This window comes from Erpetoichthys calabaricus, chromosome 18 (assembly GCF_900747795.2).
Source record: "Erpetoichthys calabaricus chromosome 18, fErpCal1.3, whole genome shotgun sequence".
Classification (NCBI taxonomy): domain Eukaryota; kingdom Metazoa; phylum Chordata; class Cladistia; order Polypteriformes; family Polypteridae; genus Erpetoichthys; species Erpetoichthys calabaricus.
The window spans coordinates 57,539,815-57,567,527 of NC_041411.2; the positions used below are offsets into that span (position 1 = coordinate 57,539,815).

The 27,713-nt window shown below is 41.1% G+C and overlaps 4 protein-coding genes across 28 annotated transcripts in view; 2 read left to right on the forward strand and 2 right to left on the reverse strand.

Moving 5' to 3' along the window:
* tsen2 (TSEN2 tRNA splicing endonuclease subunit) overlaps positions 1 to 922 on the forward strand; it is a 226,119-nt gene extending 225,197 nt beyond the window's left edge. For all 5 annotated transcript variants that reach the window (XR_003718902.2, XM_028824421.2, XM_028824422.2 and 2 more), the window contains 3 exons: positions 187 to 298; positions 394 to 483; positions 781 to 922. Coding sequence is in view for 4 of the 5 variants with exons in the window: in XM_028824421.2 (XP_028680254.2) it covers positions 187 to 298; positions 394 to 483; positions 781 to 846 (268 nt within the window). In the remaining variant the exon portion in view is untranslated. The remainder of the gene's footprint in view (positions 1 to 186; positions 299 to 393; positions 484 to 780) is intronic.
* Positions 1 to 8,284, reverse strand: part of mkrn2os.2 (MKRN2 opposite strand, tandem duplicate 2) — a 211,981-nt gene extending 203,697 nt beyond the window's left edge. Inside the window, exons 1-4 of one of the 3 annotated variants that reach the window (XM_051921535.1) lie at positions 7,990 to 8,284; positions 4,149 to 4,198; positions 3,901 to 4,063; positions 2,944 to 3,739 (exon numbers count right to left, since the gene is read on the reverse strand). In XM_051921535.1, the coding sequence (XP_051777495.1) occupies positions 3,511 to 3,739; positions 3,901 to 4,063; positions 4,149 to 4,198; positions 7,990 to 8,192 (645 nt within the window). In that variant the 5' untranslated portion in view covers positions 8,193 to 8,284 and the 3' untranslated portion in view covers positions 2,944 to 3,510. Of the gene's footprint in view, positions 1 to 2,943; positions 3,740 to 3,900; positions 4,064 to 4,148; positions 4,199 to 7,989 lie in introns of those variants that run through there. The other 2 variants (XM_051921538.1, XM_051921536.1) reach the window with 2 other exon arrangements.
* LOC127525814 (E3 ubiquitin-protein ligase makorin-2-like) overlaps positions 1 to 27,713 on the forward strand; it is a 218,235-nt gene that overhangs the window by 168,020 nt on the left and 22,502 nt on the right. The gene's annotated exons all lie outside the window — the stretch shown is intronic.
* The window catches only part of raf1b (Raf-1 proto-oncogene, serine/threonine kinase b), a 303,901-nt gene that overhangs the window by 155,437 nt on the left and 120,751 nt on the right, over positions 1 to 27,713 (reverse strand). The gene's annotated exons all lie outside the window — the stretch shown is intronic.

The window sequence follows — 27,713 nt, forward strand, 5'->3', positions numbered from 1 at the left end:
AATTGCTGTTTTTCTTTGAATATATAAAGCAGATGCAAATATATCTAAAAGTTATGGCTAGTCCACTACTCTTGAAACCTTAAAAGGTTTCAAAGATGACAAATTGTCAAATTGGTGCTGGTCTAAAAAATAAATCACTAGCCATATTAGAAACCGCTACTGACTGACGGATTGTTGCCTGTGCAGCTATTCTGTGGTGGTGGAGATGGCAGACAGCAATTCCCAAGGCTCAGTCCTCCGACCTTTCTGCTGGAGGTCCCTTGCAGCATTAGGCCGGATCACACTAAATGTCTCTAAGGTAGGAGTTGCTCAGGACTACTTGACGTTGACTTGCGACTTCTCGAGATTGTTGTACAGTATTTCTGTGATACCAGTCTTCTAACCCTCTTGCAGGAGCTGATGCTTTGTTATGTGATCAGACCAGCAGATTTGACAGAGGAAGCAATGTCATCTCCTGAATGCATGAGGCACATTAAAATTCAGGTGAGTGGAGCTGATCTGTTTCCAAAGGTCACTAGAGCAAATCCTTCTCTAGGAAACATTAGACTCATGCATGACAGTAGACTGATTTATGTTGTGTACCCACAGTCCTAATTAATACTTGACAGGGTCTTTAAGGCGTTAAAGAGTTCACATCACAGTGATGTAAAATATTCAGTTATCTTCGATAACTTAGGCACTCTGTTTTTAGAATGTGGGCATTCAGGGTCTCTGATTGCTTAATAAATGTGAAGATCTTGGACAGTGTTTCATCTTAGTGGTTTCATTTTTTACTTCTAGGAGGTCATTGTTAGCCGCTGGGTATCTTCACGTGAAAGGACAGAGCATGAAGAGCTACAACTTTAGCTGCTGTTTTTTCACTGTTCATGCCAATGTCAAGGATTCATCCTTCTGCTTTTAAAAATAAAGGTCATATTTTCCAGCTGCACCGTTTCATGCTTTGGAATGATGCAAGAGGTGCAATTGCCAAAGGAAGGTTCTTCTGTACATTCCTTTGTGTGGCTTTGTTGCAGAGATGCATTCTGGGGTGAGGCCTGGGTTGGTTTGATTCATTCTTTTTGCACGGTCTGCAGAAACCCAAATTATGTCATTGCTGCTGAAGAACGTTTGAGTGGACTTCTTGTCTTTAATAAACATTTGAAAGAGAGAATTATCTGATCTGTGTGTGCATGTACTGTTTTGTTTTTTTGGTAAAGTACCTTGGTTTGAGTAGAACGGACTTATCCGAGTGTAAACACGGCATCAGTAATATTCAGCGAGCAGCTAGTGTGCAGCACTGCCAGTGGAGTGAATATCAAATTTCAGCTGCATTTTGTCTACTTCTATGTATATTTCACGGAAAGTTTAGCTAATGAAAAGGAAGATTAAACAAATGAGAACCACATCTTCAGCAAAAATATATTGAATTCCTTCTCTTTTCAATTGTTTGAGATGCACTTTATTTGACATCACACCTTTGTTGTGTAGAAATTTGTGAAATATGATAGCATCATTAGTGCACAAAGCCTTGAGCCCTCTATGGTAACAGGCAGGGAGTATGGCGTGACTACTAGACATCATAGGCTGAAGAATCCCCAGCCCTGACTCAGCATTTCTATTGTGTGAAAACTCAAGCCATACAGATGGGGTGGCATAGCTGCAGACATGCAATGCTTGGGCACTTCAGTTTGCATCCCCTCCCTGTATGTATTTGTGTTTGTTTTGTTATGCACCCTATTTTTCTGATCATCCAAAGCCTGGTAGATGATTGCATGACATTGCCCTCACATTCTGCATACCTCTTGATGAGGGTGCCTTGTCTTTTTTCAGCCCTAACAGGTCCCATCTCTCCAGGATTATGCAGAATTGGAGAAGTCAGCCCAGAAAACAGAAGGGTAAATGGATATTACAAGCCAGAGAGTCTTAAATACTTCTTCTTTCGGCTGCTCCCGTTAGGGGTTGCCACAGCGGATCATCATTTTCCATATCTTTCTGTCCTCGTCATCTTGCTCTGTGACACCCTTCATGTCCTCTCTCACCACATCCATAAACCTTCTCTTCTGCTTTCCTCTTGCTGGCAGTTCTATCCTTAACATCCTTCTCCCAATATACCCAGCATCTCTCCTCTGCACATGTCCAAACCAACGCAATCTCACCTCTCTGACTTTGTCTCCCAACCGTCCAACTTGAGCTGACCCTCTAATGTCCTCATTTCTACTCCTGTCCATCCTCATCACACCCAATGCAAATCTTAGCATCTTTAACTCTGCCACCTCCAGATCTGTCTCCTGCTTTCTGGTCAGTGCCACCGTCTCCAACCCAAACCTCTAGACTTTCCCTTTCACTCTTGCTGATACCCGTCTGTCACAAATTACTCCTGACACTCCTCTCCACCCATTCCACCCTGCCTGCACTCTTTTTCATCTCTCTTCCACAATCTCCCATTACTCTCTACTGTTGCTTCCAAGTATTTAAACTCCTCCACCTTCGCTAATTCTACTCCTTGCATCCTCATCACTCCATTGACCTCCCTGTCATTCACATACATGTATTCTGTTGTGGTGGTCCTACTGACCTTCATTCTCCTCTCATATCTCCACCTCTCTAGGGTCTCCTCAACCTGCAGATCACAATGTCATCCGCAAACATCATAGTCCATGGGGACTCCTGTCTAATCTTGTCTGTCAACCTGCCCATCACCACTGCAAATAAAAAAAGGGCTCCGAGCCAATTCCTGATGTCAGCCCACCTCCATCACTCCTAACGCAGACCTCACCACGGTCACACTTCCCTCGTACATATCCTGTACAACTCTTACGTACTTCTCTGCCACTCCCGACTTCCTCATACAATACCACAGCTGCTCTCGAGACGCCCTGTCATATGCTTTCACCAGGTCCACAAAGACGCAATGCAACTCCTTCTCCTTCCCTTTACTTCTCCATCAACATCCTCACAGCAAACGTCACATCTGTGGTGGTCTTTCCTGACATGAAACTATCATGCTGCTCACTAATCATCTCCTCCCTTCTTAACTACCAGTCTTCAATTTGTACTATGACCTCTGGGATACATGTGTGTGTGGTCCAGCCAGGCCATACTCCGCTACAGTTAAGCTGTACTCTAACCTCACATTACGATGACTGATTGTTTTATTTATTCTTCTGGAATATTAATGTAGAAGCAGACTGCGAGATGTACTCTTGGCATATGTGCTTGAGGACTGTGCCCCCATTATGCATCTGATTATTCAATCTCAAATTCATTTAAATAACTTAGTTGCTCAATTTAATTTTTTTTAATGACTATAGAGCACAGGAATGTCTTATTGCTGAACAATAAAAAAAATGAAGACACAGAAATTAACTTTAAAAGCAAATAAAGTTGCTTGCACACGTTATTCTGGTTGAAATCAACTTATACACACACCAAATTTCATCCATAATGTATACAATGAACACAAAGCGGCTCACTCTTACATAAATACACAACAGGCACATATCTGAGGAACAGGCAATTAACAAATCCAAGTTACACATTTTCATTCTGTGTATGGTCTTGTGCTGTGTCAACAATATAAAAGTGATTTTCAGAGATTTCTTGGTATAGTGTGATGTATTTAGAGGCTCGCTTTGTTCTAGGCAGCACAAATCTCTCGGTGAATTCATTCTTACTCAACTGTCGACTGCCCTGAGTGATCAGCACACAGTTTATAAATGTCAGCGCAAAAGTGTAACAGTTGTGATCATTCTCATTGTACCTGAAAAATAAAAGCAACGGAATAGATTATTCATCAGAGGTAGGTTCTCATTGCCTGAGCGATTCTGATCACACACAAGTAAAAAGGCTTAGTGTCTAGGAAGACCTTTCATTTCTGCGTTGATGTTATTTATATGAACTATACGCACACACGCCACATACCTTTTTGGGTCCCACGTGTCTGCCTGCGAGAAGTGCTCCAGGTAGTGGTCCCACTGGTCAATTAGACTGTACATATCAGGCTGCACCAGGGCCACACTGACCGCCTGCTCCCAGCCACTCATATCCTGGCACACTCCACCTTCTCTGTAGTTGTACACCATACCTGAAAAGGAGAAAGAACAAAATCATCAGGCGTGCAGAGCTGCAAAAACAACCTCCTTACACAATGAGCTCAAAGACGACTGTACCTGCAGTACTGGTGATCCCCACATGAAGATCCGATTTTCCATCATAGTCCCTAAAAAGAACACGACCACAATATTTCAGTAATGTGATCCAAATCTCCAGAAGGAAATCTAAAAAATTGGATTGACTGCCTGTGTGGAGCATTCTGCTGTTTTAGACACACCTCAGATTAGGATGGGTACTCATTTTGAGCTACAGCCCCACTCCATCATTCAGCCATAATCACTGCTCAGTGTGGCTGTCTCGGCTAAGACAAATTGTGTTCTTTTGTTTCACTATAGCAATAACGAGAAGCATGGGGCATGCACATCAATCCCGGCTGTTGAACAGGCCACAAGGCTACACCACCTTTTGTGTTTAAGGCCAGAATTAGAAAAGCTATAAATTACTGTACCCTGCCATCCATTCTGTGAGGGATCACAGCCACAAAATAGTGGCACTCGGAACAACAGAGGCTTGAGATTGAGGCAAGAACTTCAAATATGTTTGTGCAATAGCTTAGCATAACAAAAAATGAACTGAGAATACGGTCAATACAAATGCTTCTTAAGCCAAGCTGCAAAGAGAGGACATTGTTATCGACAAATGTTTATCTGCACACCGTGAGCAGTGCAGGTGCAAAAACACTCCATGAAGACCTCAGACAAGGCTGACTGCAAAGCACGCAAGAACATCTCAGTTTAGACAAATCAAACCCCAGCCCAAGGGACTTCATATGTACTAGTGGGGTCATGATGGGGGGGGGGTCTTAGAAAGCCCTACCCCCTGATACCTCCTGTTTCTTGTTCTGATCGTGGACAGGGGACACGGATGTCAGGGGGCTGGGGAGGTGGGCTAAGCCCCAATAAGTGCTAAAGCTCACAACAACCCTGATTCGTACAGCGGGACTGTTCACATGTGTCTGTATAACTAGATATTGTCAAGCTAACACTAATGCAATTCTTTAGGGATGACAGAAAACAACTGACATTTGCAACTGCTGCAGATACAATCAAAACAATTACATTTATAGGCTAAAAGAAATACATTTTAAGTGAATACATAAAAATCAATGTGCCAAAGGGAATTCAAAAATCATTAGTTTCTTCAGCCGTATATTTTCTGATCCTGTTAGGATTTCACAAGGTACCAATTGTATTGAAGGAAATGAAAATAATGTCATCCTTAAACCGTCATTAGGCATATCTGAGCAGTCACTTGAAAGGAGAGGTGGCAGAGGATTGGGAAGTTGCAAAAGTGACTCTGAACTCCAAGAAGGGTGACAAAATGGATCCCGATAATTACAGACCAATAAGTCTTACTTCCATACCTGGCAAAATTATAGACAGCGTAATAAGACTTACTGTAAATTAGACGGGTACCTATATTTTTGAACCGGCAACTGGAAGAGTTGACAAAACAAATCGTATGATATAATTTAATCATACTTTCAAAAAGAATTTGACGCAGTCCCACACTGAAGACCAGAAGCCATAGGCAAGACAAAGAGCGGAGATAAGAGGAGAACACGTCACTAGGAGTGAGGTCATCAGTGGAGTCCCCCAAGACTCTGTCCTTGGACTGTTACTTTTCTGATGTATATTAATGACATTGATTCCAGTGCAGTTAGTAAACTTATGAAACAGCAGATTCTGAACAGGCAGCAAAAAAAAAAAAAAAGAAATACACCTGGACAAACTTCAGATCTTGGAGAACACTTGGAAAATGCAGCTTACTGCAAAAAAGTGCAAACGGAACATCAGTTATATACAAGATGGGAGACACTGTCCTTCAGGAAGCAACCTCCAAAAAGGATTGAGAGGGGTAAATGGATGCAATGTTCTCATTGTCTAAGCAATATGCAGAAGTAATTAAAAAGGCAAATAAAATATTAGGTTAGATCATAAAAAACTGTTTACTGCAAACTGAGGGATGTTCTACTTAGACTAAATTATATAATGTACCAGTGAGACCACATCTGGAGTATTGTGCACAGTTCTGATTACCATGCTACAAGAAAGACATCGCAGCACTTGAAGCCGCGCAGAGGAGAGCAGCCAAGTGCATCCCAAGGCTGCAGGACATGTGCTACTCTGACAGACTCAGAGAATTAAACCTGCTTAGTCTTAAGCAGAGGAAAGAAACTGTGTGGGGACCTAATCGAGGTATTTAAAATCATCAAAGAATGATAAAGCTGATCCAGCAGAATTCTTTCCGCTTAATTTAAGACAGAAGGTAGGAAACACTTCTTTGCACAAAGAGTTGTGGGAATCTGGAACAAACTACCTAGACAGGTATTTGAAGCAAAAAACTTGACAAATTTTAAGAAATACCTGGGTGACATGTTAAGACATAGCCATTAGCTAAACAAAGAAGTTGGATGGACTGAATGGTCTCCTCTCATTTGCTAAATCCCTTATGTTTTTATGTTCTTACACATGTTTTAATATTGTGTGGCTTTACCAGACCTGGAGAAGGAGGCCAACACACAGACACACTACAACAAATTTAGAGATTTGGACTTTAAGGACTTGCACTTGCATATATCCGCAGTGAAGAACGAACGAGGCGGCTGCAGCTACCATTCCACTGCTGGTACACACAATGCATGTAACCAGGCAATTTAGGACACAGCATGGGTCACTTGCAGCCTGCTTGAAGCCATATCATACTAACGGTGTATGAAGACACGATGGCAGTGTGAGGTCAGGGCTGCAGTAAACATATGAATGAGATTAGGCGAAGTTTGAGTAGCTCGTGTCGAACTGCCATGGCGTGCCGGTCATTAACAAGGGGCTGTCGTGCTGTAGTCTTCAGTGTAAAAGGCTGCACATTCAACTCCGAAGTATGCAAAGCTTGATCTTCATGAAAGATTCTATAATAATGCAGATGGACACTACAGTATACTGAAAATTAATGTCCAATATGAGATTCTTCAAGGTTCATGTTTTCTTGTTCTATCTGATATAGTCCAATTGTCTACTTTCTGTTTACTGGATTTTCTTTTGTGTTGTTATTTTGCAAGCCAACACATTGTACACGCTGAAAATTATATAAAGAATTTTAAAAGAATAGATTTTATATATGCCTATAATAACTACCTCAGGGATTATTAATACAGTTTAACTTTCTTGTTCCACAAATAATCACTGCAAGAATAATTTTCGATTACAGAATACTGTATGTATTGGATTGTACTGAATGGATTTTTATCTGTTAATCATATTAATCAATAGATCAAGAGGATCTTTTTACACCACGTAGTGTAATTTGGAGTGACCACCACTATACTCAAAGTCAATCGATTTTAAGCACAATGATAGCATTGCTACATGTACACCGCTCAGCGGAATTGTGAATCGTGACAAGCCCCATATACTCGTATTCTATATACCTTATAGGAATGATACATTCTGCTGTGGTTCCTGCGTCCGTAGTAATAAATGAAGGTTAGCACATTGATTTTAAGTTTACACCATAAAAAGCATTATACATGATCTACTCTGAGAAGTTTTTAAACTAGTATTCAAGATTAACAGCAGAAAAACAGTAATGGAAGTTTGAACTCAAGTATTGTTCTTCCGCTTATATAAGATGTTGAAGTGCAGACTAAAAGAACAAATGTAAAAGATGAGTGTTGCGGCTGTAAATCCGTACACGTAGCTCATGGCGGTTATTCGCGGCTCATAAGTAGCAGTAAAAGAGCGACCGCGCGCCCAGCCCCCTAGACTTGATTGTCCATACCAACGTTTCAGCAACGGAATAAAACAAGAGCAACAAACTCATAGGGCGAAGGGTGGTAAAGCCAAGCCGCCCTCGCCATGCCCGTTAAGGGTTTTCCACGAAGACCACTGTCATACTTACCTGAGAAACGTGCCCTTTGTGGGTTTCACCAGAAAGGAACATTTTGCCTGGTGTCCATCAGTAAAGGGGCTGGGGATGCTAACAGGTGCGTCTTCAAGTCTCCGGTGGCTCAAGCTCTCTCCACACACAGGACACAGTTCCGGGACAAAGAAGCCGTAGATCTCTCCACTGCAGTGCTGAAAGCGGACAACCCGTTTGTCCATCTGGATCTCGGCTCGTTGTCACTACCTTAGCACACCTGTGCGTCTGCTGTAAAAGCTCTCACTGCAGACCGATTTCTTCCCTGAATTCGGTACAGGCATCTTGATTGATGGGCCAGTTCACCAATGACATTATGTATATGAAGAGCACCGCCCCCTACCGACGTGGACGTCAAAGAGGTACAAAGGTCTTCTGAAGGCGGGAGAAAGGCGCACTCTGCTGCCCTGAACTTAGAAAAACTGCTTCAGCTACCGCCAGTCTGCCTGCAGTGTGTTATCTTGGTCAAGAAACTTTAGTTTTCACTTTCAAGTAATTGGGATTGAAAGATTAAATTTAATCATTCTGTTCATACACCGCGGATCTTTCTTTATTGCCACTTTAGTCTTTCAGATTTTCAAGCCACTCAATAATCTTTTCCATTTTAAGTATTTTCTGCCTATGCTGTCAGCAACATTACAACCCCCCATTCTTCCTTCAGACCTACTGTCTCATAACTGCCTCCTCTTGATTTTTCCCAGTTGCTTGGTGTATGGTTGTTAGTCTCTCTGACATTTTCTGTCCTTTGTAAAAATTCATGCTTTATGTGATGCAAACTGCCAAACCAATGGTCTAGATTAAATGATTATTTTTAATAAAGGACATACGCATATGGTGGCACAGTGGTAGCACTGCTGCCTCGCAGTAAGGAGACCTGGGTTCACTTCCCGGGTCCTCCCTGCATGGAGTTTGCATGTTCTCCCTGCGTCTGCGTGTGTTTCCTCCCACAGTCCAAAGACATGCAGGTTAGGTGCATTGGCGATCCTAAATTGTCCCTAGTGAGTGTGTGTGTGTGTCCTGCAGTGGGCTATTCCTGCCTTGCGCCCTGTGTTGGCTCGGATTGATTCCAGCAGACCCCCGTGACCCTGTGTTGAGATATAGATATAGCAGGTTGGAAAATGACTGACTGACTGACATACGCATATTTTTGTCAATTTAGGATAAAGAATTCTGCCTAACATGTGCAACTTCCGAAAAAGAATCAATAAGCAAACAATGCTATTTGTTATACCACCATTAGCACAATTGTATACAGGTACAAATAAGAAAAAATGTCAACAAAACATTAAAAACACTATCACTGGAAACCAATGTAAAGACAGAAGAAAGGGAGTTATAGGACTGTGGCTAATAGTCTTTATAGGATCACTGTGGCAGAATGTATCATTATTTGCTGTGGAAAAATGACTTGAACCATCTGAAGATAAATATAAATACAGTCAGTTCTGTAAGATGCAAATGCATATACATGTGCATTTCTATAACCAACACAATAAAAAAAGCCATCAATCAGTTATGAAATCTGCTTATCCTAGTTGAGATTCACAGGGACTGGAGCCTACTCTGATAAGATTGGGTGTAATTCAGGACCAACCCTGGACAAGGCCCTGTCTATCACAGGGCACAACAACCCTGCCACCCCCCATACCCACGCTCCAACCCACTCATGTGGCGCTATATGGGAGTGACCAATTATCCTCACATGTAAATCATAAAACATGTAATTACACAAATTCTACAAATCCTAATTTGTAAATCCTATATGGTAAATTATATGTACAAAATAACAGTATTTAATTCGGTGTATTTTAGCAAAGCAGACAGTTGAGAGGGGTACTCAATAGTGGTAATATCTCACAGATCCTTTATTATGACTTCAAATACTGTGTCTGGGTGTTATCCATGTGGATTTTACAAGTTCTCCCCTTGTCATTATATGTGTACTCTGGTTTACCTCCAGTTTTATGAAAAAATACTGTGTAGTTTACAAAAATATGAAGAACGATTTATTTTTTTGTATACTACCATTCACTGAGCACTGTGAACAATTCTCAGTTAAAATGCAAGTACAGATTATACTAATTACCAAATACAGAACTATAACACATAAAAATACAGACTTGATAAAACATATGGAGAACAAGGTAAAATAAATAAATAAATAAATGGAAACCAATAATATCTGTTCATTAATTAACAGTTGAAATATGGCCAGTTGTCAACAGAGGAGATTCAAATTGTAAAAGAGAAAGTCAAACAGATTAACAGTCCTGGAGACCTCGGCCAACCGGCCACCTCGCCCTCCTGGATTTTCTGCAATGGAGTTTGTGCTGGCCATTCAATCTGATGAGAGAATCTTCCCATCTGATGACTCCAATGCTCATTTATCATAGATGACTTTTCCATATGAAGGAGAGCAGTGGGAAGTCAAGCCTTTAGTTGCAGGGCCCCAAAGATGTGGAATGTTCTGCCTACTGATATGCAGTATGAGATGCCTCTTCAGTTTTAGTTTTTAATCCAGACTAAAGTCTTGATACTTTAGTCAAGCATACCCTGACTAGAGCTGCTGATTAGCTGTGTATACTGCACCTCTGTTTTCAAAACATAGGTAATACAATAATTATAAACTACTACTAAACCTCCTCTTTTTAAACACAATGTAATTTGTAAAGTTTGTATGTTCATTTACCTGTGAACATGTCACAGCACTCTACGCCTTCACTCACTGAAGAATGCTACACAAAAATAAATTGAATTGAATTGAATGGTACTGTACATGTCCAAGCTTCAGATCACTTCCTTTGCATTATGAAACCCTCTTAGTGGAGGCAGAAGCTAAAAGGAGCATTCATAAAAAGTGTAGTGTTAGTACTTCTGCTTCTGTATTTCTGACTGTCTCTGTTTGTATTTCTGGTTTTGCTGACCAGTCTGCTTTTAGTCTTTCTGGTATCCAGACCTCCTGCCAGTCTCCGACCTTGATTCTAGACAGTTCCCTTAACTATTCCATTCATGCTTCTAAGCTCTGGCTTACTCTCCTTCACAATAAAACTGCCAGTGTTTAAAATGTGCACATGAATTATTAGTTAGTGGGCACTGAAGAGAGAGAGTTTACAGGGGATTGGCAGACAACTCCACTCTGACAGAAGTACATAACTCCCAGGTGGCAAAGCTGGGTGGTTGCTAGGTATTATGGATACTGCCAAAAGTGCCAAGGCTTTTAAATATGAATTGTGGATCAGGGATGCCGGGATATCTGAGACTGCCAAGGGAGCTCTGGTAAGATGGCCCAAAGATTTTCAATGGACATTCCTGACCCCAGAAATAATTCCATTGATTGCCCAAAATGTATTCTCTGCGTGGGATATTAGCATCAGAATCTTGGATGATGTAAACTAGTACACAGCTATCTTATATACTGTAGGTGTGACCTACTTAAGTCACACAATACAATTTTCTGTCATAATATACTCAGCAACCATGGTCATTGTTATCAAAAACTCTTCAAAAATGGCATCACCCATGACACAAAATGGCAAAACAAAATGGTGTCATAATAAATAAATCTATCTTAATACATAATTCGCCTGCCTCCTTACTCACGTCCATCCAAAGCTGAATGCGCAGTCACCTTCTGAGCAGCTGCCCGAAAAACTTTTTGAGACCGACATCCAACCCCAACATCGCGGCAGGTGGCAGATTTACGGCCACAAAAATTCAAAGAGAAAGGCAACTTCAATTAAAACTCTAGAGGCCTGAAAGGCGATTTCGACTACAGCTCGAGGCCTAATTACGCATTCTGATTCAATTACGCATTCATTCAATACACCTATATCAGGTTTGTGGTGCTTATACTTATTACTATTCCATATTGTACTGGAACATTCATCATTCAATATTATACTATAGGCCTGGAAAATTCATCAACTAACAGTACAAGCCTGTACAGTAATGAGTAAAGCGGACTACAATCATTACAAAACAACTTCTTCGATACTTATCATTTGTTCTTCATACACTGCTGACACAAACTCGTGCCTGTTTCATCTTACATTGTCGAAATGGGCTCTTTGTCTAGTATATATATAAAAGCCAAATACCACTGACTCACTCATCACAAAATCTCCCGAACCATGAGGGCTTGGGACTTGAAATTTGGAATGTAGGTTACCCTTGGCCCATAGGTGCTCGCTAAGAAACAGTTTTAAAAATTTCGTAGTCCAAGCATGTTCTGTCTGTAAGTCTGTCCACTTTTCACGAGATAATTACTTAACGGATTTAGATCTGGTTGTTTTCTGTTATTTGCTTCAACTATCTGGTTGATTTTGCGACTTCTCTCATCGTGCTAAGTACTATAGTTTGCTTACAGTATTTATGCAAATCCAAGAGAGTGGTTCTGGGCCGAGAGCAGGGAGGCAGGGCCTTCCTCATCTTTTGTTCAAGTTGGTTTACATCTCGCCACGTGTTGGAGTACACCTTGACTCCGCTTAGCTAGCAATACCTGTTTGTTCAACCGACATTATCATCTACAGATTGTTAAGGAGTAACGTTTGTCGTTTTTGAGAGAGAGATCAGAGCTCTATGTGTTTTAGAGGGTAGCTACTGATTTCCAGAGATATCACAGCCATGTGCTTTTCTCCCTACACGGGGAATGCTCTCCCATCAGACCTGAACACAATCAGATATAGTGCCAACGTCTATTGATTTTTAAAGTTTGTCCTGTTTCATTACTATGTGGGCACAGCCACAGGGTACAGCTAGTCTATATATAAAATGTTAAGGGCTGTCCATCTGTCACATGATTACTCATGAACTAATGAAGTTAGAACCTCAATCTTGATCTTAATTGAAAGTTTATGACCTGATACACTCTTGAAATTCAAAAAATGTTATGTAGTAGCAACCTTGGCAAATGAACCAGTGGTTGTGATTTTATTACAGCAAAATGATCGCAAAAGAAAGTGACATGGCAGAAAGAAAAAGGAGAGCAACAACATCTGCTGAGAGTCAAGCAGATTGTCAAATACGTGTTCAGAATTCATAATGAAGTGTAAGTACTTACGAGTAAACAATTGGCAGAGAGTTTACTGTTCTTTATATTTAACCTTATTGTGTGTCACACAACCCCCCACCCCCAACTCAAAAGGCTTCTTACTTTAGCCGCTAAAAGCTTAAAAAGCATCATCAAGTTTTTACATTTATTGTGTTTATTAACAAACTAGCAAAATACCCGCGCTTCGCAGCGGAGAAGTAGTGTGTTAAAGAGGTTATGAAAAAGAAAAGGAAACATTTTAAAAATAACGTAACATGATTGTCAAACCCCCGTGACCCTGTGTTCGGATTCAGCGGGTTGGAAAATGGATGGATGGATGTATGTATGTGTGTATATATATGTATGTGTATGTATGTGTATGTATGTATGTATATATGTATATATGTATATGTGTGTGTGTATGTATGTGTGTATATATATGTTGATATGTATATATATATATATATATATATGTGGATGTGTATATGTATATATATATATGTAGATATGTGTATATGTAGATATGTATATATGTAGATATGTATATATATGTATATATGTATATGTATATATATATATGTTTATGTGTGTGTGTGTGTGTATATTATATATATAAAAGACAGCAACACTCATAACAATGACAACACAATTACATTGACAATCATGTTACGTTATTTTTAAAATGTTTCCTTTTTTTTTTTTTCATAACCTCTTTAACACACTACTTCTCCGCTGCGAAGCGCAGGTATTTTGCTATATATATATATATATATCTGTATGTGTATATATATATGTGTGTGTGTATATATATATATATATATATATGTATGTATGTATGTATGTATGTGTGTGTGTGTGTGTGTATGTATGTGTATATATATATATATATATATATATATATATATATATATATATATATATATATATATATATATATATATATATGTTGATATGTGGATGTGTATATGTATATATATATATGTAGATATGTATATATATGTATACACGTATATGTATATATATGTTTATATGTGTGTGTGTATATTATATATATAAAAGACAGCAACACTCATAACAATGACAACACAATTACATTGACAATCATGTTACGTTATTTTTAAAATGTTTCCTTTTCTTTTTCATAACCTCTTTAACACACTACTTCTCCGCTGCGAAGCGCGGGTATTTTGCTATTTATCTATATATATAAAGGAGAGTTGGGATCCGAGAGACTGTGTGTTTGTGGAGGGATGGAGAGTTAAGGCGGGTGTTGGAGTCACGTGATCATCTCCCCTCCCATTCACCTCATTTCATTCACTTCATTTCGCTCCGAGCTGAGCTCTGCAGCTGGCGCTGTCTTGCTGTTCTTGATTTGCTTTTCACATGGCCAAGTATACGTTGCATGCTGAAGAGTAAGCTCAGCGCACAACTTGGTCATATTACAACCGGAGGGGCGAACTGACAACATGGTATACAAAGAGATCCTTAACAAATAATTATTGGTATAATTTTCCTCAGTTTATTATTTAAAATTTTAAAGCAGTACTTCGCCGCTGCGAAGCGCGGGTATTTTGCTATTATATATATATATATATATATATATATATATATATATATATATAGATAGATAGATAGATATAGATATATATAGATATATATATATATATATATATATATATAGATAGATAGATAGATAGATATATGTATATGTGTATATATATATATATATATGTATATGTAGATATGTGTATATGTAGATATGTATATATATGTATATATGTTTATGTATATATATGGTTACATAACCTCTTTAACACACTACTTCTCCGCTGCAAAGCGCGGGTATTTTGCTATATGTATATATATATGTGTCTGTATGTGTATATATATATATATATATTTATATTTATATATATGTATGTATGTGTGTATATGTATGTGTATATATATGTTGATATATGTATATATATGTGGATGTCTATATGTGTATATATATATATATATATATATATATATATATATATGTAGATATGTGTATATGTAGATATGTATATAAGAATATATGTTTATGTATATATATGTTTACATAACCTCTTTAACACACTACTTCTCCGCTGCGAAGCGCGGGTATTTTGCTAGTATATATATATATATATATATATATATATATATATATATATATATATATATATACAGTGGTGTGAAAAACTATTTGCCCCCTTCCTGATTTCTTATTCTTTTGCATGTTTGTCACACAAAATGTTTCTGATCATCAAACACATTTAACCATTAGTCAAATATAACACAAGTAAACACAAAATGCAGTTTTTAAATGATGGTGTTTATTATTTAGGAAGAAAAAAAATCCAAACCTACATGGCCCTGTGTGAAAAAGTAATTGCCCCCTTGTTAAAAAATAACCTAACTGTGGTGTATCACACCCGAGTTCAATTTCCGTAGCCACCCCCAGGCCTGATTACTGCCACACCTGTTTCAATCAAGAAATCACTTAAATAGGAGCTGCCTGACACAGAGAAGTAGACCAAAAGCACCTCAAAAGCTAGACATCATGCCAAGATCCAAAGAAATTCAGGAACAAATGAGAACAGAAGTAATTGAGATCTATTAGTCTGGTAAAGGTTATAAAGCCATTTCTAAAGCTTTGGGACTCCAGCGAACCACAGTGAGAGCCATTATCCACAAATGGCAAAAACATGGAACAGTGGTGAACCTTCCCAGGAGTGGCCAGCCGACCAAACTTACCCCAAGAGCGCAGAGACGACTCATCCGAGAGGTCACAAAAGACCCCAGGACAACGTCTAAAGAACTGCAGGCCTCACTTGCCTCAATTAAGGTCAGTGTTCACGACTCCACCATAAGAAAGAGACTGGGCAAAAACGGCCTGCATGGCAGATTTTCAAGACGCAAACCACTGTTAAGCAAAAAGAACATTAGGGCTCGTCTCAATTTTGCTAAGAAACATCTCAATGATTGCCAAGACTTTTGGGAAAATACCTTGTGGACTGATGAGTCAAAAGTTGAACTTTTTGGAAGGCAAATGTCCCGTTACATCTGGCGTAAAAGGAACACAGCATTTCAGAAAAAGAACATCATACCAACAGTAAAATATGGTGGTGGTAGTGTGATGGTCTGGGTTGTTTTGCTGCTTCAGGACCTGGAAGGCTTGCTGTGATAGATGGAACCATGAATTCTACTGTCTACCAAAAAATCCTGAAGGAGAATGTCCGGCCATCTGTTCGTCAACTCAAGCTGAAGTGATCTTGGGTGCTGCAACAGGACAATGACCCAAAACACACCAGCAAATCCACCTCTGAATGGCTGAAGAAAAACAAAATGAAGACTTTGGAGTGGCCTAGTCAAAGTCCTGACTTGAATCCAATTGAGATGCTATGGCATGACCTTAAAAAGGCGGTTCATGCTAGAAAACCCTCAAATAAAGCTGAATTACAACAATTTTGCAAAGATGAGTGGGCCAAAATTCCTCCAGAGCGCTGTAAAAGACTCATTGCAAGTTATCGCAAACGCTTGATTGCAGTTATTGCTGCTAAGGGTGGCCCCAACCAGTTATTAGGTTCAGGGGGCAATTACTTTTTCACACAGGGGCCATGTAGGTTTGGATTTTTTTTTCTCCCTAAATAATAAAAACCACCATTTACAAACTGCATTTTGTGTTTACTTGTGTTATATTTGACTAATGGTTAAATGTGTTTGATGATCAGAAACATTTTGTGTGACAAACATGCAAAAGAATAAGAAATCAGGAAGGGGGCAAATAGTTTTTCACACCACTGTATATATATATAATATACCCACACACATAAACATATATATACATATCTACATATACACATATCTACATATATATACATATACACATCCACATATATATATATACATATATATATATATATATATATATATACACATATCAACATATATATACACACATACATAAACACACACATATACATACACACACACACACACATATATATATATATATATATATATATATATATATATATATATATATATATATATATATATATATATATACACACAGACACGTATATATATGACAGCAACACTCATAACAATGACAACACAATTACATATATATATATATGTAGATATGTATATATATGTGTATATATATGTAGATGTGTATATATGTAGATATGTAAATATTTATGTATATATATGTGTCTGTGTGTGTACATGTATATATATGTATATGTATATGTGTATATATATATATATATATATATATATATATGTGTGTGTGTGTGTGTGTGTGTGTGTGTGTGTTTATGTATATGTGTATATGTATATATATATGTAGATATGTATATATATATATATATGTATATGTATATACATGTTTATGTGTGTGTGTGTATATTATATATATATATATATATATATATATATATATATATATATATATATAAAAGACAGCAACACTTACAACAATGACAAGACAATTACATTGACAATCATGTTACGTTATTTTTAAAATGTTTCCTTTTTTTTTCATAACCTCTTTAACACACTACTTCTCCGCGGGTATTTTGCTAGTATAATATATATATATATATATATATATATATATATATATATATATATACATACATATACACACATACATGCAGTTTCAATAACATAGAAATCAATATAAACAACATTAACATCATTATCATATGAGAATATGAAGTAATATATAAGAAGCACATTTCATATGAATATAAATTATTAAACAGTAAAATCTTCTTCTGTAATTTGCTACCGTGGCTATTTGTTTGTCTGTCTGATTTTAAATCACCTGTAGCTCGCAAACCGTTTCACCTATTGACTTGAAATCTGGTACACATATAGTACGTGACGTCTACTATCCGCTTTATGGGTGATGATTGTATTACTCTTTTTATCTTTATTTTATTTTATTGTAGAATCAACTCCTATCTGCGCACACCAGGGCGGCCGTGGGCAGATGCGTATGGTGTATTCACTCCATGTTATCGTGCATTGCGCTGTCACTGGTATTTTGATAAAAGAATTTGAACAACATATAAGAAGCGTATAAATTATTAAACAGTAAAACATTAACATTTAAGAAGTAAAGTTACATTAAGTACTACTGCAGTGCCTTCGGGTATACCTCATTTTTTGTTTGCCTATTACATGCTTAAATGTATACATTTTTTGGTGTACCTACCCGAGAACACGCAACATATAACCGAGCGTGGGAGAAGCATGGATTTTAAACACGCGTTGAGTTCATCTGCTGGTCTCCCTCGTGGAATAACTGGTAATGTTTGACTAAAATCTACAGCGAGTAAAACGACATTACCTCCTATTTTTTTTTTTTTACGATCTCTGAGATCTTGCTTTTTTCGGTTCAAGGCTTCATAAGCTCTTTTATGTTGTATGGTGTATTTATCCCAAACCATCTTCTTTGAATGTTGCAAGACTTTCGCCTTGTATGTAGATCGGGTAATTACATTCATTGCATTCCTAGTCTGAATCACAATCTGATTGTATGGGTGGTTACCTGGCACTGTAGGGTTGCCACCCGTCCTTTAAAATACGGAATCGTGCCGCATTTGAGAATGAAATTGCGCGTCCCGTTTTGAATCAAAACGGGACGGGATTTGTCCCGTATTTTTTTTATCATGTTTTTTAAAGCAGCGTCTCATGCAAATCATCCCACACGCATTTTATGAAGATGCCTCCTTTCCTACTTTTGATTGGGTAATACTTGATGTCATCGTTAGTTTGATTGGTCTTTTTTAACTGTCCAGTGAGGAGGGCGGGTCTTTTAAGTAGAGTCTGCAAACTGTTGGCACTGAGATGTGGCACCCGCTGCAGTATGCGTCCCTTATTTTTTTGTATTAAAAGTGGTAACCCTACCTGGCAGGTAACACTTATGTTTGGTCATGAAGTCGTCTAAAATCCACCACATGCCCTCTTTTAATTGCGAGAAGCAGATATATATAGCCAAATTCTCGCGCTTCGTTGCGGCGAAGTACTGCTTTTAATTTTTTAAGAAGAAAAGAAAACCTTTTTAAACGGATCGAAAATATACCAATAACAATTTGTTAAGGACCTGTTTTTTTGTGAACCTCGCTTTTCACAGCTGTCGCGCTACGGCGTGTGTTTCGTTTATTTGACAGTATGTAGATCGTGGTAATTACATTCATGGCATTCATTTTCTGAATCACAATCTGACTGTATGGGTGGTTACCTGCCAGGTTACGCTTGTGGTTGGTCAGGAAGTCGCCTTACATCCGCCACGTGCCCTCTTTCTGTTCCCAGAAGCTGATCATAGAATGGTTTTAATAGTTTACTTTCAAATAATGCAAAGAGTATGCGACACGTGTTTCTCCCTAATTCTGGGCTCATCAGGCATACACACTCACTGCATCCCCTCTCGTGAATCGAATCTCTATCGTCAGCGCCAGAGTTGAAGCCCCTAACGTTGCGGTCAGCAAGTCGGCTAACATCCGCCATGTGCCGTCTTTCAGTTGCGAGAAGCAGATCATAGAATGGTTGAAACTGTTGCCCCTAACGTTGCGCCATGGCGTGTGGTTCGTTTATACCTCGTGTCTTCTCATTAAACATTTATCTCGCGAATATGTTATTGCAATCCGCAGCGGGAGCGTTTTCTATAAACTTAATTTAAACTTACGTTTACACCGTGCTTTGTTTCCCTTATGAACATGCTTGTATGCTTCACTCGCTCCCTTCTCAATTTTTTAATGAATTTTTTTGCTCTTCGCTGTTTGCGGCTCTTCCTTCATTTCTCCCTACTGCGTTCTTTTATCTCGCGAATATGTTATTGCAATCCTTAACGGGAGCGTTTCAATAAACTTAATTTAAACTTACGTTTTACACGGTGCTTTGTTTCCCTTATGAAGATGCTTGTATGCTTCACTCGCTCCCTTCTCAATTGTTTAATGAATTTTTTGTTCTTCGCTGTTTGCGGCTCTTACTTCATTTCTCCCTACTGCATTCACTGTCTTTTCACGTGATTACGTGGGAGGCGTGATGACGTGACACTCAACTCCGCCTCCCACGGCCATCAAGCTGCCGTCCATTACAGTATATTGTCAAAAAAGAGGTTCCAGTTATGACCATTACGCGTTGAATTTCGAAATGAAACCTGCCTAACTTTTGTAAGTAAGCTATAAGGAATCAGCCTGCCAAATTTTAGCCTTCCACCTACACGGGAAGTTGGACAATTAGTGATGAGTGAGTCAGTCAGTCAGTCAGTCAGTCAGTGAGTCAGTGAGGGCTTTGCCTTTTATTAATTAGTATAGATAAATAAAGGACTGCAAAGTGAACTGTGGTCATGTGTTTTCAGCAAAATGTTTAAAAAAAAGTGGTAACTATCTTAATGTCAGGAAGAAGAAAAGTGGAAACATCTGCTAAGCATTAAACAAATCGCAGAAGGAGCTTATACAATGAAGAGTGAAAAAACATTAAGAAGACAAGACACTGAAGCACATAGACAGCCAAGGGGTAACATATATAACTTATTATTTCATGTTTGTATTTTACATGTATTTTATTTTCAATAAAACATTTATTTCATTTTTAACTTGTACAGTCCCTGCCAGCCCATTTTCAGCTTGTTCTTTATGAGCTTCTAGAGGAACTGAAAGAAGTAATTATTTAGAAGACGTATGAAGTATCAACAGCTCCTTATCTTTAACTTGGCTTTTATTTGAATTTTATTTTAGGACCATGGGTTTGCGTGTTTCACTAGTAAAATGGTGTTGTTGTGCAATGTCATCCTTCTATGTAAGGATTGGCAGCAAATTCTCACTTGGGCTAATAAGGTGGTAAGCACCCAAGTCTTTCTACCTCACAGTTAGTAATCCATTCCATGGTTAGCCCAGGCACTAGCCCTGCTATCAGCATTAGTTGGCCGTTGCCTCCTCAAGGAGCTCCTCTGTCCAATAAGACACAAGACCTGCTGCCACTCTCATTGTTCAACATTTTCAGGGTTCCTGTTGAGCCTGTCCACCTCAAGTAGCACCCTAGGTGGTACTTCGGTTACTCATCACCACTGATTGCATAGCCCCAATAGGCAATCTCCTACTTAGTCGTTCATTCCTTCACAATGCTGAGTTGAGAGTTAGTCTTTGAGGGAGACAAGCAAAATAACAATACCATCCATCCATCCATTATCCACCGCTTATCCAAGGTCGGGTCGCGGAGGCAACTGCCTAAGCAGGGATCCCAGACCTCCCTCTCCCTGGCCACCTCCTCCAGCTCCTCTGGGAGGACCCCCGAGGCGTTCCAAGGCCAGCCGGGAGATATAATCCCTCCAGTGTGTTCTGGGTCTGCCCCGTGGCCTTCTCCCAGTGGGGCATGCCCAGAACACCCCCCCAGGGAGGCGTCCAGGGGGCATCCTAACCAGAAACCCGAATCACCTCAACTGACTCCTCTCAATGCGGAGGAGCAGCGACTCTACTCCAAGTCTCTCCAGGATAACTGAACTCCTCACCCTATCTCTAAGGGAAAGTCCAGCCACTCTGCGGAGAAAACTCATTTCGGCCACTTGTATACGCGATCTTGCTCTTTCGGTCACTACCCAAAGCTCGTGGCCATAGATGAGGGTAGGAACGTAGATTGACTGGTAAATCAACAGCCTCACCTTTTGGCTCAGCTCTCTCTTCACCACAATGGACCGTTGCAGAGCCCGCATTACTGCGGATGCTGCACCAATCCATCTATCAACCTCCCGCTCCATTCTTCCCTCACTTGTGAACAAGACCCCGAGATACTTGAACTCCTCCACTTGAGGCAGTACTGTGTTCCCAACCCGGAGAGAGCATTCCACCCTTTTCCGGCTGAGAACCATGGCCTCGGATTTAAAGGTGCTGGCTCTCATCCCCGCTGTTTCGCATTCTGCTAATAGCAGAGACGAGATTCTGAGGTCACCGAACAAGACCCCCTCCGCTCCTTGGCTGTGCCTAGAAATTCTATCAATATAACTTATGAACAGAATCGGTGACAAAGGGCAGCCCTGTCGGAGTCCAACCTCACAGGAAACGAGTCCGACTTATTACCAGCAATGCGGACCAAGCTCCTACTCCTCCTGTACAGGGACTGGATGGTTTGTAACAACGAGCCTTGTACCCCGTACTCTTGGAGCACACCCCACAGGATGCTTTGAGGGACATGGTCGAATGCCTTCTCCAAATCCACAAAACACATGTGGACTGGTTGGGCAAACTCCCATGCCCCCTCCAGGATCCTGGCCAGGGTGTAGAGCTGATCCAGTGTTCCACGGCCAGGACGGAATCCACATTGTTCTTCTTGAATCCGAGATTCGACCATCGACTGAACTCTCTTCTCCAGCACCCCTGAATAGACCTTACCGGGGAGGCTGAGGAGTGTGATCCCCCTATAGTTGGAGCAAATCCTCCGGTCACCCTTCTTAAAAAGGGGAACCACCATCCCGGTTTGCCAATCCAGAGGCACTGCCCCCGATGACCATGCGATGTTGTAGAGACGTGTCAACCAGGACAGGCCCACAACATCCAGAGCCTTGAGGAACCCAGAGTGAACCTTGTCCACTCCAGGGACCCTGCCACCTCGGAGATTTTTAACTACCTCTGCGACCTCAGCCCCTGTTATGGATGGGGCCCCCCCCCCTCCATCCCACCCACCCCTCCGACCTCTTCCAGCTCTGCTTCCTCTAAGGAAGGCATGCTGGTGGGATTGAGAAGATCCTCAAAGTATTCCTTCCACCGGTCAATAACGTCTGCAGTTGAAGTCAGCAGGGCCCCATCTCCACTGTACACAGTGTTGGTGGAGCACTGCTTTCCTCTCCTGAGGCGTCTGACAGTTTGCCAGAACCTTCTCGGTGCCGACCGAAAGTCATTTTCCATGGCTTCCCCAAACTCCTCCCATGCCCGAGTTTTTGCTTCCGCAACAGCCGATGCCACCACCAGACCCGATAGGACTCTTTCTTCAGCATGACGGCCTCTCGAACCTTAGATGTCCACCACCAGGTTCGTGGATTGCCGCCACAAGAGGCACCGACAACCTTGCGGCCACAGCTCCATTCTGGTGCTTCGACAATGGAGGCTCAGAACATGGCCCATTCAGACTCAATGTCCTTGGCATCCCTCAGAATGATGTTGAAGTTCTGTCGGAGGTGGTAGTTAAAGATCTTTCTGACCAGTTCCTCCGCCAGACGTCCCCAGCAGACCCTCATTATTCGTTTGGGTCTGCCTGGTCTGTCCGGCAGCCTCTCCCGCCATCTGATCCAACTTACCACCAGGTGGTGATCAGTTGACAGCTCAGCCCCTCTCTTCACCCGAGTGTCTAAGACATAAGGTCGCAGATCTGATGACATGATTACAAAGTCGATCAGAGCTGCGGCCTTGGGCATCCTGGCACCAAGTGCACTTATGGACACCATTATGCTCAAACATGGTGTTCGTTATGGACAATCCATGGCCAGCACAGAAGTCCAACAACTGAACACCACTCGAGTTTAGATCAGGGAGGCTGTTCCTCCCAATCACACCTCTCCAGGTTTCACTGTCATTGCCAACGTGAGCGTTTAAGTCTCCCAGTAGGATGACACAGTCCCCAGGAGCTGCGCCTCGCAGCGCCTCTTCCAGGGACTCCAAGAAGGCTGGGTACTCTGAACTGCTGTTCGGCGCATAAGTGCAAACAACAGTCAGAATCCTTCCCCCAACTCGAAGGCGTAGGGAAACAACCCTCTCATCCAACGGGGAGAACCCCAACGTACAGGCCTTGAGCCGGGGGACCATAAGCAAGCCCACCCCTGCCCGACGCCTCTCAGCCACAGCAACTCCAGAGTGGAACAAAGTCCAGCCTCTCTCAAGAGGAATGGTTCCAGAGCCCAGACCATGCATGGAGGTGAGTCTGACTATATCTAGCCGGTACCTCTCAACCTCTCGCACCAGTTCGGGCTCCTTCCCTGCCAAAGAGGTAACATTCCATGTCCCAAAAGCCAGTTTCGGCAACTGAGGGTCGGAACGCCAGAGTTCCCGCCTTCGGCTACCACCCATATCACATTGCACCTGACCCCTATGGCCTCTCTTGCAGGTGGTGGGCCCACAAGAAAGCGGAACCACGTTGCTCCTTCAGGCTGAGCCCGGCTGGGCCCCGTGGTCGAAGGTCCAGCCACCAGGTGCTTGCCAGCGAGCCCCTCCTCTGGGCATGGCTCCAGGGTGTGGCCCCAGGTACCCTTTCCCGGGCAAGGGAAACGCCGATCCTTGATTTAACTCCATATGGGGTCTCAGGATCGAGTTAATCTGGATCTTCACCTCAGATCTGTTTGCCTTGGGAAGCCCTACCAGGAGCATGTAGCTCCCAACAACATAGCTCCAAGGATCACTAGACTGTGCAAGCCCTTCTGCAACAGCTAGACCTCGATCCAAGAAGACAATACAAAATATTAAAAAGGCGATAATGAATGGCCAGACTGGTTCAAGCTGATAGAAAGGCTCAAATAACTCAAATAACCATTCATTACAACCAAAGTATGCAGAAGAGCATTTCTGAGCACACAACACGTTGAACCTTGAAGCAGATGGGCTACAGCAGCAGGAGACCACACTTGGTACCACTCCTGTCAGCTAAGAACAGGCAACTGAGGCTACATTTCACACAGGCTCACCAAAATTGGACAACAGAAGATTGGAAAAATGTTGCCTGGTCTGATGAGTCTCGATTTCTGCTGCGACATTCGGATGGTAGGGTCAGAATTTGGCATCAACAACATGAAAGCATGGATCAATCATGCCTTGTATCAATGGTTCAGCCTGGTGGTGGTGGTGTAATGGTGTGGGGGATATTTTCTTGGTTCACTTTGGGCCCCTTAGTACCAACTGAGCATCATTTAAATACCACAGCCTACCTGAGTATAGCTGCTGACCATGTCCATCCCTTTATGACCGCAGTGTACCCATCTTTTAATGGCTACTTCCAGCAGGATAATGTGTTACATCACAAAGCTCAAATCATCTGAAACTGGTTACTTGAACATAACAATGTGTTCACTGTAGTCAAATGGCCTCCACAATCACCAGATCTTAATGCAACAAAGCTCTATTGGGATGTGGTGGAACATTAGATTCACATCATGGATGTGCAGCCAACAAATCTGCAGCAACTGCATGATGCTATCAAGTCAATATGGACCAAAATCCCTGAGGAATGCTTCTAGCACCTTGCTGAATCTATGCCACGAAGAATTACGCAATTCTGAAGGCAAAACCCAGTACTAGCAAGGTGTACCTAATAAAGCGACTAGTATATATATTAGGCAGAGTGGTGGCAATGAGACTAGGGATCTGCACCAGCTATACCCTGGTGACTCTTCTCTGTTGGGACCTTGAGGAAGGCCCTTAACCTGCAATTGCTTCGTCCTGGGTAGGACGTTAATCTGCATCCAGCCCTTACACACTTACAGAGTGAACGTGTGGGTTGGTAGCAGAAATGACACTCCACCATATTAAAAACAAAATATATATATATATATACAGTATATTGTAACACGTGTGTGCATTGGGGACAGCTTAAGGCCTGTGATGATTGTAATACCTCACCAGTCCGGAGGTTGGCGCTGTATCCTAATGCCTTTTCTCTTCCTCCCTCTGCAGGCCAGAAGACTGATGGCTATAATATCACCGATGTCACTTCCATCCTCCTGGACCTGCCTCTTTCCGTCAAAAAGACTTAAGACTAGAAGATCCGCCATCTTGAGTCAGCTCAATTAAGAACTCACTTCTGGAAAGACATCTCCGCAATTATTGTGTGTTTCTGTTATTTTTTTCAAATTCCAATTATATGGGTTCAACAGAGTGGTGCCCCAACTCTTTATTGTAGTCTGTCTGCTTTCTTATAGTAGTGTAGTGGACAGGAATTATTGCAAAGATGTCAGAGCAACAGGACGTGGCATCCTTTCTTCAGGCTATAGCAGTGGAACTCCAGGCAATCAAGGTCCATGTTTGGGAATAATAGACTCGGCTTGCCAAAGCGGAGGTATGTAACCAAGTGCATGTCACTCTTCAACAGGTGCATATGGTGGTATCACCTCAATTATTGTTGCCACTACATTCTGATGATGATATTAAGAATTATTTTTTAGTGTTCAAGCGTACTGCAACCATCAGCACTGGGCATACATAGTGGCACCATTGTTGAGGAGACTTGTTCAGCATGCTTATTATGACCTCAACGAGTGGTTTGCCAACCTAATCAGAGTCAAGGTGCTGTTGGAATATGGTATCAGTTTGGACAAGTAGGAAAGAGCCTGTCGGGAGTGGAAATTTGACCCAGAGCAGCCAGCACACTCCCAGGCTTTCGATCTATCAGTCAGAGTCAAGTGTTGACTAAAAGGCCAATGATACAAAACAGATGGTCAAACTGGTAGCCCCTGACATTCTGGTGAATGTCCTCCCTGATTTCTTTACCCAGCTAGTCTTGCGACAGGAATATAAAATCATGGATACTCTCATAGCAGCCCTCAAGTAACACCAAGCAGCCTCACAAGTCGAGCGTTTGAAATGGTCTGCTGATTGCCAAAAGTTCATTATGGGACATGTCCTTACACTTGAGCCCATCCATTGCGAGACAGAAACATCAGTCAAGCCAAAGGAGAAGCACATGCCCCTTCTCCACTGTTTCAAGAATAGGGAGGTACCATCACAAAATGTGCCTGCTTCAGTAAGCCAATGGACTGCAGATGGGTTCAAGGATAAAGGTATTGTTAAGCGTCCAATCCCTTATCTCTTCCTTACACTGGGGTGGTTGCAATCAGTGGGCATAAAGTAAGATCACTTATCGATTCCCACATCAACATTTCTATTGTTGCACACTATTACTTGCTTCTGTGACAGTGGGAATCTAGTTTGACCAGTCTAACCTGCATCCACAGTGAAACTCAATGGTAGAGGTCCACCTCATGTATAATCACGTATCAAAGGCTCACTTGAACGATCAGGGTGGCTGTCATGTGCAATCCTCCTTACCCAGTGATAATGGGATGGGACTGATCACAAAATAAAAGCAGAGAAGCATGAACCAACTCAAATTAAGTTCTGGGGCTTGTTGTAGTTGGTGAGGAACATTCTCAAGTTGTCTCCATGCCACGCTGGCAGTACATTGTAGAATGGGAACACATGACGTGAGCGATATAACACCAGCTCATACAGATGTCTCTCTCCATGGAGACAGAGAGTGAGTCATTGTGAACCATCACTTCACTCCCAGATTGCTCTGGACCCAATCTTAATTTTACAATTTTAATTTTGGTAAACTTCGGCCTCTTTAAAAAGGAAACAGTGGAATAATGATTCTTTAAAGTTTGCCAAGAATGCAGTTGTTCAGGTCAACAGACAATGAACATCTTATGCAATGCCACCCAGTCTGCAGTTTTTGCTTAATAATGCCTTATTGTATCATGTTTCCCAACATGAAGGTGAGGTACGGCTATTGCTGTTACTTCTGTGATCCTACTGGCGGCAGGTTTGCAAATTAGCACATGCTCCATTTTTACTTGCTGGGGATTAATTAGGACTTCTGCCACTTTTGTGCTTCCTGTCCGCAAATTTCTTGCAAGGGATCACACTCCTCTAATCCCTGTCCCACTCATTAACTTCCT